Source organism: Rhinolophus hipposideros (assembly GCF_964194185.1).
Source record: "Rhinolophus hipposideros genome assembly, chromosome: 7".
Taxonomy (NCBI): domain Eukaryota; kingdom Metazoa; phylum Chordata; class Mammalia; order Chiroptera; family Rhinolophidae; genus Rhinolophus; species Rhinolophus hipposideros.
In genome coordinates this window covers 78,701,517-78,718,855 of record NC_138053.1, presented here as the reverse complement: position 1 = coordinate 78,718,855, position 17,339 = coordinate 78,701,517, and the positions used below count along the sequence as shown (strand labels likewise).

The following is a 17,339-nucleotide window of genomic DNA, read 5'->3' as shown; positions in this document are numbered from 1 at the left end:
ATGATGAAGAGAATCAACATGGCCCCCAACTGGTTTACTGTGAGTAGCTGTTTCAAACAAGAGTGCCCACATGTGTTCTCCAGGAAGCCTGGCAAAGCACGGGCTGCTCACGTCTGGGAAGTACTGACATATGGGCACTTACAGATGTCCCATGCCAAAAGGGCAGGTAGTGGAGGCTAAAACCTCAGGGGTCCAGCCCCACAGCAGCATCTTGGACCTTCATCAAAGCTGGGGAATAAATACTAACGTAAGCGACTCAAAAATGTCTCCCAGCCTTCCATGCTCTGCGTTCCTTCAGTTAGCAGGAACTCCTGTGAGACTGCACAGGAGTTTTACTTTGCTTCTCATTTAGCAGCAGACATGTCATTGGTGCTTGCCGCAGTGTTTCTGTGTGAAGGGCCAGGAGAGCGTCTGTGAAAATCGGCCCTCCGTCTCGTGGGTCACTTGTACACTCCAACACCCAAATGAACAGCGTGGCACTTAATAGATTCTTAGTAACTTGGCTGATTGATTGTTTTGCTCATAACTTGGCTGATTGATTGTTTTGCTCATTTGTTTGCTTGTATACTTTTTGTCAGGCACAGAAAGGGCTAATCAAAGATCTTCACAGACCCTGGGCAGAGCCGCTGGTGGAGGCTACACTCCATGTCCCATCAAATATATTAAAAAGCATCTCTAGTCTCAAGTGAAATATAATCTTTTTCTGTAAAAACAACTTGAAAGGCTTTTTAATCTTTTGCTTTTGAAAATATTTAGTGAGGGTAACATTTAATTTGAGTGGCTTTGATTTCTCAACAATCATTTTATAGAGTCTGGAATTCCAGCAAAGGGAGAAAAGCCAATCTACAAACTGTTTCCAAACATAACACATTTTTTATGACTACTAAGAACGGTCACATTGTTTCATTTTGCAGACCTCTGAGATGCAGGATAGCCCGAGGGTTCGGAGGAAAACCTCTGCTGCCTGCTTTCAAATCCTGACTCCATCACTTGCAGGCTGTGTGACCTTGGATACATTTCTAAATATCTCTGCGTCAGTTTTTTCACCTATAAAATGGGGCTAATAAGGCCGTTGTGAGGTATTGTGTTAATACCTATAAAGGTATTTAATACACATACTAAATGCCCAATAAATATTTGTTATTAATATGTGATTAAATATTGATTTCTGATTTTGCAGTGTCCTTTTGTTTTTATGGAAGCAATGCATTAGCTTTTTCTCAGGTCTCTAACATTTCTGTAGGCCCTTGAAAAAGTTGTAGTCCTTAAACCCTGTGCTTATAGTCCTCCGTGCATAAAATGGCCGTGACCTTGGCTATTGATCTTTGGCCCCCAAATGTAGGGAGCCAGGGATCAATTCCATCAGGACATTTGGGTGCCACTGACTGGACAAGCTTGCAAAATTAGAGCAGCATGGAAAAGTGACCCTTGATTTCTTGCCTTATAATAAAGTTACCTTTTAGTGAACACTTACTATTTGCCAGGCACTATGTGAAGAAGGGCTTTCATGGATTATCTTTAAACTTTACAATAACCCTCTCTTTCTAATTAAGAAAAGGCTGAGAGAGGTTTAATAGCTCAAGGCCATAAAATTAAGGTTTACCAGGGCTTGAAAACCTAGAGAAATTACTATTCCACTAAATCTACTTGTTTAACTGCCAGGGAAAACAGAGAAATTAATGAACTAATACCAACCTCATGGAGTTATTTTAAGAGTTAAATGAGACAAGCTACATAATGTGGAAAACATTCAACAAATCGTAGACATTATTGTTAACTCCATCTACTCACTTTACTAACAAATGATTACTTGTATAGAGTGTACAATGTGCTGGGCACTGCTCTAGTAAGAACTTTAGAAATATTAACTCATTTAATTGTTATAACTTCCCTTGAGTCTAAGTACTACTGTTATCCCTATTTTATGGATGGAGAAAACAAGCCACAGGAAAACTAGAAGTAACCACAGAGATTAAATTCACACATCTAATAAGTGGCAGAGCCAGAATCTAAACCCAGGGGGCCGTGCCCTTCACCACTAGCCTGGCTGCCTCTGATGAGGTCTGTCACTGAAGTGGGGTACCTAGTAATAATGGGAGCATGGAATCTTTGATACTTTGTCTTTATTGCAACAGAGTCACACTTCTTTACTCTCTAAGCCCAGAGGTAGGTTGGACAAACCCAGGATAAGATTCTTGATGAAATTTGAGATTGGGGGTAGGAGTCAGATGTTCAGAACCTGAGCTTGGGGCGGGGGGGGTGGGGGGTTGGTCATAGGGGGCAGCTCTAGCACTTAATAGGTCCCCCATTTGGCTGGGTTAAATTTGACCATTGGCTGTGTCAGGAGTGAGTGTACCTGGCTGGCACAGCTGAGCTCACCCTTCTCTCACTGCTTGGGTTGGCAGAGGTGCCTAGAGGAGCAACTCATGGATTTGCCTCTTCTCCTTCTTCCCACCTTAGTCAGCCCAGGAAAGACTATTTTATGGGAGTCTAGGAGCCTCATAGCTCTTGGGTCTTTTGACCAAAGTTATGTTGTAGCATCAGACTCATCCAGAGTGACTCAAATGGCTGGGTGCAACCCAAATGATGGCGAATTGCTGGAGCCCCACCCTGCATGAACCAATGTTGGTCTCAAGACAAAATCCAGACCATAAATACTATGTACAGCAAGAATGACTATATCATCTCTCTTAAAGTATCTGGGCATGGGTAGAATGTCAAAGACATTTTCCCCATATTCCAGCAAGGCTCATTAGAGGGCTAGGTAACAAAACAGCAGAGGGAAGAAAGGAAGACCCATTTGGTGAATATTCTAATGCTGATTTAACTAAAAGCACCTCTCCTGACAACATCTCCTGAATGAAGGCAGCGGCTCGGCCTTTTCTGTTCAGCTCCCTCAAGTGGAAGCTAGAAACTGGATTCCGTGTCTGCTATCCATACACGATACAATGGCCTGTATTTGGAACAACAGACATGAGTACTTGTCACATTGTGTCAACTTTTTGGTCCTTTGTTCTCCAGTGAAAGCATATCATTTTCCTCCCCATAAACATGAACACAGCCAAATAAGTAATTGCAGAGTCCTTTAAAAAAGCATGAAGCTTCTGGCAATTAGTCAATTCTACATGATGAGAATTATTAACTGCTTCAGAGGCAGCCAAAACATTTTTGGTAAACATGTTTAATGCACCAGTCACAATACCCCATTCAGCCCTATTCTGACAACACTGTAATTTACAGCAATCTAGGTTGGCGGTGGACTAACAGGCCAGAGAGCCACAGGCTATCACTGTACCTTCCCAGGAAGAGCAGGGGGAATATTCTGGCTGGGGGCTGACATGTGCACATACATCAGTGCACGTTTCAGCAATACACGTACATTAGTTGGTAGGTATGTTTTCTTTGCATGTGTACCTTTGTCTTTCCTTCTTCTGGTCCTACCTTTCCTATTTGACAGGAAGTTTTACAATATAGGGACCATACTTAACATTTAAAAAAATTTCTCCTAGATGTGCAAGAGAGAATTCTGCACAGAATTGTAAGCAAAATAAACCTAAACTGTGACTATGAGCTAAAGAAATAGTGGTTTGGAAATAAGGTTATCAAAATGGCTGCATTCAAATGAGTATTTTCTGTTTTCAGTTAGTTGTATTCAGAGAAGGTACATTTGCTTATACAAATTTTCAAGTTCTTCTTCAGACAATACCTTCGGAGTACCTTTATAAGCTATGAAAAGCAATCTATTTATAATCTAATGTCACTTATTAAACAAAGGGCTCTAATTGACTTTCTGTGGAATTCTCCTGACACAAACGTTTTCCATTTCTCTGAAGGTACGTCCTGAGAGGATTTCCTAAGATATTCTGGTTAATAGCAGGGTTTTTATGGAAAGCATGTGGCTTCCCAAGGAAGCTCATAAGAAGTCAGCACCCATCTATAAATTCTGACTGTTGGGTTCAGAAGATCATTTATTTTCTAGTCATTTCTTAGGTTATTGACTAAAATTCCCATAAGGAAGCAGAACAGGGCCTTGGGACAATCCAGGACCCTTGGAAATAAAAGGTTTCCACTTTCACTGCAGAGGCTGGGAGCACAGGGTTTGATACCATGTTCCATGGTGTCCCAAAGAAAACTGCAGCCTGGGAATTTTTCACGACCTTTTCGCCTACTGATTTCTAGCAATATTCAGAAAATGATATCAGACTAATTTTCATAAAATGCAACACTTATTTGAATTTATGTGGCTGATAATTGATGCCCTAAGCCTGGCTCAGGTCTGGACTTGACACATGCTTGAAAGATGGATGATCTGAAAGGAGTCTTCAAGTGTCAAGAGTCTCCCCTGTCATTCCATCATTACAGTGACACTCCTTTGGTTTTATTTAACTACTGTAGTTCCAGTGCAACATAACTACCGGTAAATGTTTAACAAACTGGTCCTTGAGGTGGGTGGGGAGCCCTGATATGCTACCAGTGCTTTCATAACGGGCCAGCAAAAGTCTTAACCATTTATCAATTAGCTGTTGTATGCCTGTGCAAGCAGGAGCCAGCTCATCCCTGGCAGGTATTTGACCACTGCAAGTGAGAGGAAGATCCGGTAAGAATGGAAACCAAGAAGCTAGAAGACCAAGCAGTGGAAAATGCAGGAAACAGGCCAGAGATCATAGACTCTGGCCATTGTGCAATTTTCTCTAGAGTCACTTGGACTGGTTCACGAGGAATGGTGGGGAGGGGAGTGCTGATGAGGCACAAATAACGCCAGCTTCCCTTTCAACCCGTGGCCTCACCTCACTCCAGTTGCCTACTGTCCAGTCCGATGGACACAAGATGTCTCTGTTACAGGAAAGGAGACTCTTGGGCTTCAGCAGGTGCTGACAGTCTTTAGCCGGGAGAGCTTGCTCATCAGAGCCCATGGTCTGGATACACAGCACTGTTCGCTTCTTCTCTCCGTGGGGCCCACAAGTCGCCGAACATGTTTCCCACTCCCCTGTCCACCACCTGCAGACATACATGGACATGTGAGAGAAGATACACACATACACTTCAATTCAACCCCTGAAAAGAGGAACCAGATGCTGAAGTACAGATTACTGAGCAGAGAGGGCCTTGGAGCCGCTCCAGTCCACTAGGGGTGCTCTGTTTGTTCAGTCACAGCTCAGGGCCCTGCACAGCACCTGGCATAAGCAGATACTATTGTTGAACAAAGAAAAAAAAAGGCCCTCTCTTCTCAGTCAAAAAACCTTGAGGTCTAGTTTTCTGTTGTACAACTTCAAGCAAATTAAAGCCTTCCTTTCCTCATCTGTTAAATGGATGTAACAATATTGATGTTATGAGTGTTGGGAATCAAGTTATGGACAGTACGTAGCCCAGAGCCTGACACACCAAATTATGGACAGTGCATAGCCCAGAGCCTGACACACCAAGTTATGGACAGTACATAGCCCAGAGCCTGACACACCAAGTTATGGACAGTACATAGCCCAGAGCCTGACACACCAAGTTATGGACAGTGCATAGCCCAGAGCCTGACACACCAGGTTATGGACAGTGCATAGCCCAGAGCCTGACACACCAAGTTATGGACAGTACATAGCCCAGAGCCTGACACACCAAGTTATGGACAGTACATAGCCCAGAGCCTGACACACCAAGTTATGGACAGTGCATAGCCCAGAGCCTGACACACCAAGTTATGGACAGTACATAGCCCAGAGCCTGACACACCAAGTTATGGACAGTACATAGCCCAGAGCCTGACACACCAAGTTATGGACAGTACATAGCCCAGAGCCTGACACACCAAGTTATGGACAGTGCATAGCCCAGAGCCTGACACACCAAGTTATGGACAGTACATAGCCCAGAGCCTGACACACCAAGTTATGGACAGTGCATAGCTCAGAGCCTGACACACCAAGTTATGGACAGTGCATAGCCCAGAGCCTGACACACAGTAAGAACTTGATCATTTGTTATTATTTACTGGTATTTTAACTGTTTTTATTGAGTGAAAGAATCCAATTAGAATTGAGGTCTCCTGGCTCCTAATTGAATGTAAAGCAGATACTTAAAGGCTTATTAATTTTCAGTTATTTAGGAGATGGTCAATCAAGGGTGTAGCCTTCATTCCCACCCTCCGCCTGCCCAATCTTCTTCAGTCTACCTATTACTATTTTCACTGGTTCCTTTGATAAGAAAGAAGTAGGAAAAGAAGAAACTTAAGATATTTTTTGTCAGTTGTTCTTGACAAGTTGAACAGTTGAAACTATTGGCTAAATTAATATTTGGGATTTTCTGTGGAAAAATGAATATGTATGCTCTTTCTCTACCCTGAATCACAGATGATTTACTCAAGATTCTAGGCTGTGGGTCCAGTGGTTACATAGAAATAGCTTAGAAAGTCACAAGAAGCCCTCTTGGGGGCCCTTTCTTTTCTTTGCCATCATTGTACAAATCCTTCCCAACATAAAAGATAGAACAAATGTATTGGCCCAGTGTGCTTTGGGTTCACCATCGTTTAAATGTTCAGTTTGCTTCTTCATTTCTCCATGCAGTAATAAAATGGAATATTTCTATTTTTCATGGGAAAACAGTACAGCATATGAAGTCCTTCATTCCTGAATTTAAGGAAGCCTTCCAACCTTGAGATAGTATTGAATTTTGAAGAAGACAAAACTTTGTACTAAGATTTATATTTACTATATATTGGATTTGAGCAGAACTTGTTTTGATTCTCATACTCAAGGTTAAAAAATTAGAAGAATCTATTCCTCAATTGTATTATATTCTTTAGTTAATAAGTAATTAAGGTGACTTATTTATTCTTTAGTGTTTGACATCTAGCTGTCTTGTGTGAAGAAAAAGCTAATATTGGAAGCATCTGATGTGAGACCAAATGAATGTCTACTGTATTAATTTAATCACTTCATCTTACCTGACATTTCCAAAGGAGGTCAGACATACTATTGAATATATAAAATGCCATTCTGGAAGGGCCTTAATCAGAGCTGACTGGAAGTGTAATTTATCTAATTACTTGCTCCATGTATTTTAGCTATGTCACCCCAAAATGATAATGGATCTCCTTGTTTTCTCATTCTGGAATTTCCTCCAGTCTCCTGGGGACATTTTGCCTATATTTGTCACTAGTTTCAAGTGAACACTGTCCTTTTTATTTCCCTGCAAAGGTCTCACAGGCCCAGGGTTCAGAAGCCACTGCCAAGTTGTTTTCTATTGTCCATCTCATTCTTTTGGTGTCTGCCACGATCCCACCTCTTCTAGGAGATTTATAATAGAATAGGACAATTTAAATTTATATTTATTCATAGATTTGTAACAGAAGACTGTTAAAATGCTCTGAGTGATTGGTGAGAAGGGTACCATAACGTGCAAAGAACTCAGCAAGACAAAAGACCCAGCCCATTTATTCACCTGAATAAGACAACCTCTCTGGTTCAATCAGTATAGAAGTAACAACAGCCTAGCCGGATTTCTCCTGTTTCTGCCATTGACTATTCTCCTACCAGAATGCTGATGCACCTAACAAACAACTGGATCATTGATCATTGTCTTGTTTTGTCCCTAACATTAGTCTATCTTATTATCCCAGGTACACTGTAAAAGTCCTATGCAGTGGGGCTATCTCAGTGATTCTTACTATATAAATAGTTAGGATCTTTAAAAACTTACTAGTGTTCAGGCCCCATGTAGACCAGTTGACCAGAATTTCTTGGGAGTAGGTCCAAGGCACCAGTGTTTTTAAAGAGTTCTTTGATGATTTTTATATTAAGTCAGGGTTAAAAACCATTTGTGTTCTTGGTACCAAATAAATGGATTTGGTTGTTTACCTTTACATTTTTCTCCAAAGAATGGACTCTGTTGTTCTAGTGTGAGTTACATACAATGTAGAAGTATGTGTGTGCATGCATGCGTGTGTGAGTGCGGGTGTGCGTGTGTGTTTGTGTATGTTTTGAGGCCTTTGAAAAGCCTGTAGTTATCTGGGAAAAGTTTAGTGTAGTGTGGACATTCTCCGAGATCAAGTAGAGGAGATGGGGTTGAGAATCTTTCAGCCTCTCTCTTACCTGCGTCTTCTACTGATTTCCATACCAGTGCTTGCTCTGACAGCTCTGACTACCAATAAACCAATAACATACAAAAATAAACTCTTTCTAACCATCATTATTCAGAAAACTGTTCTTGCTCAAAATAGTAACTCTTGCGCCTTAAAAAATATCAACTTTTATAGCTACTTTCTTTGAACTAATCTTTTCCCTGATAACATTTACATTCTAAAATCCAGTTAAACTGACATTCCAAATTCCAATATAACAACCATTATTACAACAAATATAAGCGCTATTGGCTCCTTGTCTTTTATACACAGTGTCTTCATATTCTGACTATATTCTGTTCATCCCACCTATTTTCTGTAGCTTCATTGTCCCCAACAAACCCCGTACTCATTTCCTCTCCTCACATTCATGGACCTTTCTCTAGTCTCAATGACCCCATTCCTTTAATTTAGATCAGTGGTTCTCAACCAATGGAGAGTCTCACAGTTCTTTCCCCAGGGGACATCTGGGAATGTTTGAAGATGTTTTTGGTTGTCACAAATGGGGGTGGGGATGGGGAGTGTGCTATTGGTAACTTGTCAGTAGAAGACAAGAATGTGGCCAAATATTCTACAATGCATGGTACAAACTCCACAACAAAGAATTATCAAGCCCAACACAGCTATAGTGCTGGGGTTGAGAAACCTTGATTTAAATCATGAGCCATTCTTTTCACACTGAAACCTACATGCAGCTGCCAGGGTCGAATGAATTGCTATTAGAAGTTTATTGAACACTTTAGATATGCTGGGCACCATCAGAGAGGTAACTTAGCAGGGCTTTGCTTTGCTGTAAACCAAAGTTCAAAGAGAAATCAATAGGGAGAAGAGACTCAAATGACCTCTTTCTGGAATCAGATAGGCTTTAATTCCCAAAAATTTCTTTCTTGACAGGCTACTCCATCCTGGAATGTGCTACACCAGACTTTCATCCTGAATGTCACTCACCATGTTAATATATATTTCTTATGTTTAGATTATCAGAAAGGTTTATTAAATTAAAAAAACTCTCTTGAATACTCATTTGAGAAAGAACATAGAATATCCAAATTAGATGTAGAAACAAACTATCACTGGAGAACAATAACACAGAAAGAGGAAATCCTGCACATGAAATCATTTTGGGAAAGGGGAATGACAGCTCTGAATAATGGGTATGAACTTCCAGATACCACGAAAATTTGATGACAGAGAAAGGTGCTGTAACTCGAAATTCATATCCAAGGAAACTACTGGATGACGCTTGCAAAAACAAAGAATATCAACAAAGCAATCAACATTTATATTATTCATTTATTCTTAAAAATGCATATTAACTTCATTTCTTTTCTTTAATCCCTTTGTGAATTTGCTTGCATGATTTAGCTTTAGAGTCAGATTTTCCCGCTTGTTTATATCATTGTGCTCTAAGGTGTGAGAAATATTTTAAATTTTGTGGTTCTGGTTTTAGAACCAAAACCTGCCCATCCTGAGATCCAGGGCAGTAGCATGATGTGGTAGCACCAGCACAGACTTCTTGGCAGATAGATCTGCATCCAAATCCAGACTCGACCGCTTGTAGCTCAATGACCTTAGAAAGTTTTGTGAAGGCTTTAGTGTCCCCCTTGTACAATGGCATAAAAATATCTACCAATCAGGGCTCCTCTCAAGAATAAATGATTTGGCAACATGGAATGGGCTTGAAAAAGAGTGGGATCTCACATGAGCCAAAACTTATGTCCACACAAAATCTGGCCTTGGATGTTTATAGCAGCTTCATTCATAACTGCCCAAACTGGGAAGCAATGAAGATGTCCTTCACATTGGTTGAATGGTGAATGGATAAACTGTGGTACAGCCAGACAATGGAATATGAGTTATCGGGCCACAAAAAGACATGGAAGAACCTTAAATACATATTACTACATGAAAAAAGAGCAATGTTAAAAGGCTTTATATAGTATGATTCCAACTATATGACATTCTGGAAAAGGCAAAATTATGGAGACAATAAAAAGATCAGTGGTTGCCAGGGATGGAGAGGTTGGGTAGGGGAGATGAACAGTCAGAGCACAGAGGATTTTCAAGTCAGTGAAAATACTCTGTATAATATTATCAGGATGGAAATATGTTTATATATTTGTCCAAATCCAAAGAATGTACAACACCAAGAGTGAACACTAAGGTAAACTATGAACTGTGGGTGATTATGATATGTCAGTGTAGGTTCATCAGTAAAAAATAAATAAATAAACAAAGCAAAAGAACTAGTAGGTTCTTTAAAATTATCTCCTCCCCACCTCTTTATCCTAGGACATGGTCTCTAATTTCTCCAAACCCTTCTCTCTCCATATACCATCTGGGGAAAACATCCACCTTCTACCCCAGACTATTTCATAAATATTTAAGGAAGCTGAAATGCAATCGGAAATAAGGACTTTTCTAAATTAACCTTTATGTCAGAATACTTCATGGAGTTCTATTTAGTTTATCATATCCTAGTTCAGAATGTATTTTCAGAAATTACACCTGTTATGTGTGGTGTTTAGTTAATATTTTCAGGAGTCAAAATCTCTGACCAAGTTAGAGAGCCTTATCTATTTCAACAAAAATGGGCTGTATCATGGAAACACCAAAGTGACTTTGCTAGTTGTCACTTTTGATAAAGGACTTAGTCCCGATTTTAGTCCAGATGCGTTAAATAAGCAAATATGGATTCAGAGAAAGGAATACACATACAACCTGAGGGCAAAATAAATTTTAAAAATGAAATTTCAATAGCTAGCTGAAATCAAGTAATCTCTTAAACACAGGTAATCATAAATTTTAAACATAAATGGGTGTGTGTGTGTGTGTGTGTGTGTGTGTGTGTTTGTGTGTGTATTTCACCTTTAGTATAAAAACAAAAAAAGGGCCAACATTTTACTTATAAGGTTAAAAAGCACTATTGGGATCATGACTCTCTCTCTCTGAAGGCTATACCTTGAGGCCTGAAATGGGTCAATTCAACCTTGATCTGCTAATTTTGTTGATCTTTAATGACTACATGGTGGGCCTAGGCATTAATGATATAAAGAAATAGCCTCAAAGAAACTCAGAACTTGGGAAATAGATGCATGCCTAACAGAGGGGAAAGTAGCTTATTATATAACAAAATATGCAACCAAAGGGCAAGGCTTTAAAAAGAATTGTTGAATTGCTCAGGCTTTGCTCTTCTTCCTTATGTACAACCTTCACATTGGAGGAAATTATGTTTCCAACATGACAGTGGAAGCTGGGGAATGGGATGGGCTGGTTAGCTCCCGGACTGGCAGCAACAGCTACAGAAATCATCATCAGCTCCCCAAGAAACCTGGGCACCGGATGTCACATGTGCAGGTTGGGACTAAACAGCGGGTGCCTGGGAGCTCAGCTCCTGTTGGCGCGAGGCCTCATCACCGAGGGTGTGACAAGGGAGCTTTGCAGTTGGTCCATTTCAAAATTTTGCTGAATCGACAAGCCGCATCACTGGGTGAGGGTCAGGGGGGAACACATCATTCGCCTTATTCTAACAACGCTGCTCTTAGAACTGAGATGTGAGGAGATGTCAATTACCCACAAAGTCCCAAGGACGGCAGGGACTGCATGGACAGTGACCAGGAGGCAGGGCACTGGGCGAGGCGTCCAGACGCAGGACCGTTGGGCCCAACCCTGACAACAGCTCTGTCCTGCTGATGTTCATGTAGAGCCTTGCTGGCTGCAAGCTTCCTTAGGCAGTGGCCTATTTGTGCTATTCCCAAAACTCCTTTGCCACACGCTCTGAGGAAATCCTAACTGCATGGTTTTCTAAGCTCAGGAGCTTCTACGACTTGGTGGAGGGATCTCCTCGGCTCTTCCCCTGCTTTTTCATTATTCTTGCATTAAGCTGCCTGCATTGGTTTCTATAACAAATGAGCACGAACTTGGTGGCTTAAAAAAATAGAAATCTAGTTTCTTAGAGTTCTGGAGGCTAGGCATCCAAAATCGGTATTGGTAGGATGAAATCAAAGGGTAGGCAGGGCTGCTCCCCGCTGGATGTTCTGGGGAAGATCCGTTCCTGGCCTCGTTCAGTCTGGAGTGGGCCAGCATTCCTTGGCTTGTGGCCCATCACTCCAATTTTTAAGGTTAGTGTCTTCAAATCGCTCTGCTCCATCTTCATATTGCCGTCTCGTGTGTGTGTGTGTGTGTGTGTGTGTGTGTGTGTGTGTGTGTGTGTGTGATTTCCCTCTGCCACTTGTGATGGTATTTAGGGCCCAAGTGGATAATCCAGGATAATCTCCCCATTTCAAGAGCCTTTAACTTAATGACATCTGCAAAGACTCTTTTTCCGGATAAGGTAACATCTGCAGGCTCCAGGGATCAGGATGTGGCTATCTTTGAGGTTTTCAGCCCACCCCATGACTGTTTTCCGGGCCAATTTCAAGTGGACAGAGCTCAGACTGTATTACTTCAGAATTACTTTATCAAGGCTCCTCCTCTGTGTCTACAGGGTTTCATCCTCAGCCCACCTTCTGTCCTTTGGCCTCTGGACTCTTGCCCCAGTATCCATCTCCTTCTAGCACTGGTTGTATCTTATTCTAGGGTTACCTCCAACTAGAAAGTTCTGGTAACTGGAGTGCAGTGGTAGGTAAAGATAACCACCCTTATGGGAAGAGAATTCTGAAAACAGTGAAGCCAAGCTTTTAGCTACAGGTGAGTAAGAAAATGTCAGGTACAGGTTGATGTGTGTTCTACAACACTGAGAAGCACACTGATCTGCTTGACAGCACTGCTTTTATGCACACAGCTGATATTCCCAGCTCTACCATGGCCTCAGCAGGTGAGCGTCTGTGTCAAAATATTTTGGTGCCCACCATACCTAGAACAGTGCCTACTTTGCTTTAGACTCAGCCTGAATGAGGGGAGCGGTGCATACAACTCTTTGGTGGTGGGGGTCTTCTGTATATAGACCTGCTGTAGGCTTATATCTAGATAGCTTTGGATTCAAACGTCTATAATCGACTAACTGCACAATACTGAGAGAGGTAATGTACATTTCTTCCTCTGTAAAATTGGCATAATAACGATTATTTTTCCAAGTAGTTGAGAATAATAAAGAGAATATATTGGGCATCTCTGAAACATTGACAAGAATAAAGTAGGTGCTTTAAAAACACACACAGTTTTCCTCTATTCTATTTTCACAATACTTCTGTTTCAACAACAAATATGTGGATTTTCCACACTAAGCAATTCTGACACTGTCTGGAACGAAGGGCTCATCCCACAAAACTGCTGACTGCCCTGCCCTTCAGACACCAATTCACGTCCATGTTGTCACTTGTGCTTCTGATCCACTGGCCCTAAATAGGGGGTTCCCACGAGCCCCTCTTCAGATTTGATAATTTGCTAGAGTGGCTCACAGAACTCAGGAAAACATTTTATTTGCTAGATTACTGGTTTGCTGTAAAGAGACACAACTCAGGAACAGCCAGATGGAAGAGTTGCATAAGGCAAGGTACGTGGCAAGGGATGCAGAGCTTATAAATGCCTCCCCGGGTGTGCCACCCTCCCAGCACCTCTGTGTTCAGCAAACTGGAAGCTCTCCATACCCCTTTGGTTTGCGTTTTTTATGGAAGCTTCATTAGAAGGGCACAGCTGATTAAACCATTGGCCATTGGTAATGGACCTCCAGTCCCTCTACCCTCCCCTGAGGTTAGGGGGTGGAGGGCAGAAAGTTCAACCCTCTAATCACAGGGTTGGTTCCTCTCAGGCAATCAGCCCAAATCCTGAGGCTATCCAGCAACCCCCAGCCACCAGCCATCTCATAAGCACACAAAAAGACACTTATCATTTCCACTCTTGAGATTGCAAAGGTCATAGGAGCTCTGCCAAGAACCTGGGATGGAGATCAAATATATGTCTTTTATAATATCACAATATCAGTGCTCAATACATGGTAACTACAATGTTGTTACTATCAGCATTGCTTCTCTCATGGGAAATAACAAATGCTTCACAAATATTTGCTGGTAATATGAAGGCCAAGGCAGATGATTTAAAACAGTAAGAATGAGGACCTGAGCACCAGGGACAAAATTAGATGCAGGAAATAAACAGCAGTGGTTTTCAGAAGACAGCCAATCCATCAAAGAGAGTGGCTTTGAAAAGTGAGGCAAGAATCCCAGGCATGTGTGCAGTGGTAGCTAATTAATGAGTGCAAAAGGAATTTACCAGGAGAGGGTCATGACCTGTGAGGAAGAATGGGGGTGAGGGAAGCAAGTGTACTCTGCAAAGCAGTAGGCTAATGATTAGCTCTAAGAATCGTTCCTCTTTCCTGGCTCACTCTTCCCTGAGAAGGATTCATAGAAACTGCACCTACATACAAAACCTGCTGCTGGCCTAATTTTCCTTTGAAGCTCCTAGTTCTTCCCAGCAAAAGAGCTACAACGAGATAAGGTGATGTTCATCTCTGGCCTTATAGCCCACCTCTCACCCACAAGAAACCACAGAACTAGACAGAGAATAAACTTCTGATTCTGAGATGAGAACACCCTGGCCTCTGGTCCTCCCTGTCTGAACCTGTAAGAGATTGATATGGTTTATCCTCAATGACTTGTCTGGACTCTTCTTTTTCACCTTATTCTTCGACATTTACCATATTCGTCTAGCTCTTCTTTGGAATTCAGCCTGTCACTTATTTATTATGTCAACTAGTCCCCTTCTGTTAAACTAAACTCCTCTTAGTGTGTCTTCTTAGGACTGGAACGAATGCCTGATGGAATCTGCAACCTAAATACACCCGTTTAAGGTCACTAGAGAATGAAGACAATCCCTAGAATCCATCATTCCATCCATCTTCCTTCCTTCTTCCCTCTCTCTGTCCCTCCCTTCCTCTCTTTCTTTCTTCTTCTCCCTCCCATCTTCCTCTATTCCTATCTCTCTCCTCCCTCTCTCTTTCTTTCTAACACAAACCCTCAAAACAACATCTCAGCTACCTTCTAGGATCCCAATATCTTGAGCTAATATGATTAACAGCAAATAAATACCTCTATTACAGTGGTTCTCAGTCAAGGGTGATTTTGTCCCCTAGGAGACATTTGGCAAGGTTTGCAGACATTTTTGGTTGTCACAACCTGGATTGGGGGGATGGGGTGCTACTAATACCTAAATAGATACAGGCTGGGAATGCTGTTAAACATCCTACAATGCACAACACAGCCCCCCAAAACAAAACTATCTGGCCCCCAAAATCAATAGTGCTGAGGCTGAAAAAGCCTGGCCTGTAAGTCTACTCTTCCAGGCAGCATGAGGTCCAAATGGGCACCGTGATCTGTAAGTGTCAACGTGTTTTCTGGAGGCCACTGTCACACTGGTAAAGTGCTCTTGGAAAAGCCAAATACAGTAACTGAAGAGCTTTTGGGTGATGGACATAGCATTGTCTTCAACAATACTTTTAAACTTAGTCTTACCAAATAAGTAAACACAGAACACACCAGCTTTGTAAGAAATACTCCTCTCTGAGAAGAAAATGTCCTACTCACAGCTTGACACAGGCTCTGGCAGCCTAGCTTCTGAATCTGTCACAGCTTTCCTGTATTTATTCTAATAACAAAGCCACACAGCCCTCCTTTATCAGTGAGCACTGGATTGCTATTAAATCAGACATCATTCTAGGAAGACACACAGAGCTCCAGCTGTTATTACTGCTTACCTGGGTGGACAATCCTTTTCATGGCACTTCTTCTGTCTCCCATTGGGCTGGGTTTCTGGGTCACAAAACGTAGCTTTCACCATCCCATGGCCCTTCTTCACGCAATGGACAGTCTGGCGGCGGATACCTGGGGGTTGGGCAGAAAGGTTCACACATACTGAATCCTGAGTCCACAGGCTCAGTGTCAGGTGAGGGCCCTGGCCATGTCAAGGGATGAGGCCAGCTGGTGGGAACATTGTCCCTAGGTATTTGGTTCTTCAAGTAGGAATAAGGAATGGGGACCTCTTGTTATCCACGCACATGCTGCAGCTGCTACTGGATGGAAGGCCCACAGATAATAGAGGCAGGTTAATACATAATCTAATATATAGATTATGATCTAGCTAAGAGACAAGACTAACATACATAGGCCAAATAAAAACCAAAGTGAGATATAAATAACAAAAGCAGGTATCTGTACCAGGTGTTACAACACAATTGCTACGTTATTCGTTTAGTAAACGAATAGAGGAGGTAGGGACCCTACATTAGTTGGGGTTCATAAACTCTGAAAGACAGGAACAAAATTCAAGATAATGTTGTGAAGTTTGAGAGGTTATGTTTTTCAAGTAGAGGGTTTTGATAGCAAGAATACTACTGCTGCCTTTAGAGACCACGTTGGCAATATAAGAGAAGCACCCAGGGAGTGTCAGGGGCTACAGGCAAACTAAGCATATCTGTAAGCGGGACTTGACTTTGGATATATGATAATAGCTAACACACGTAGTGCATGCCTTGTCCCAGGTGCTGTTCTAAACTGTGTGTGTGTGTGTATATCCCAGACAAATATATACATATATGAATACTCACACACACACATAATGTGTTATCTATAATAATATAACTGAAAACCCACAATTATGCAATGAGGTTAACACTGTATTATCACTTTCTGACAGATGAAGAAACTGAGGCACAGTGAAGTCACATAGACTGAGAAAGAAAAAGGACCAATGGCTTTGCTAACTGGGACATCATTATCAAGAGAACTTAGAGGGGTGGCCAGAATATCACAGATTAAGAGGTGAGTGGCAGTGAGGGAGACAGTCATTACCTCTCTTAGAGAACAGTCAATGTTAACTATGCAATAATGCAATAGTGGGTGAGGAGACTGAAGACAGACTCCCTAGGGACAGAGCAATCAAGTTTGCATGAAGGCTGGCACCCTGTGCTCTCAGGGCAGCCAGACATTGAGTCGGCTCACTGGTGTACAGAAGTCCAGAACTGGAAAGACCACGAGTACACCAGTAAGCTGGTCACCTCCTGACTTTCCTGTCAAGGACATGGAAGGGCTTCCCCATAGCCACACAGCTGACAGGACCCGACCTGGAGCCAGCTCTCCTACCACTCACGACCGCACACTGCCTCATACAGACTCAGCCCAGCCCAATTGCCCAGGATGGCTTACATACTCAGGTGCCAGAGATGGCATCCCTCTATTTGAAGACATCAGAGGGAGCTGCAAAAACAATAAGTGAATCCTTTAAAAGGGATCAACAG

The 17,339-nt window shown here is 42.0% G+C and overlaps 1 protein-coding gene across 1 annotated transcript in view; it reads right to left on the bottom strand.

The window, feature by feature from the left end:
• ADAMTS12 (ADAM metallopeptidase with thrombospondin type 1 motif 12) overlaps window positions 1-17,339 on the bottom strand; it is a gene marked incomplete at both ends in the record, with an annotated part of 123,721 nt that overhangs the window by 39,798 nt on the left and 66,584 nt on the right. Inside the window, 2 exons of the mRNA XM_081053587.1 lie at window positions 4,788-4,998; window positions 15,801-15,927. Of these exons, the coding sequence (XP_080909713.1) occupies window positions 4,788-4,998; window positions 15,801-15,927 (338 nt within the window). The remainder of the gene's footprint in view (window positions 1-4,787; window positions 4,999-15,800; window positions 15,928-17,339) is intronic.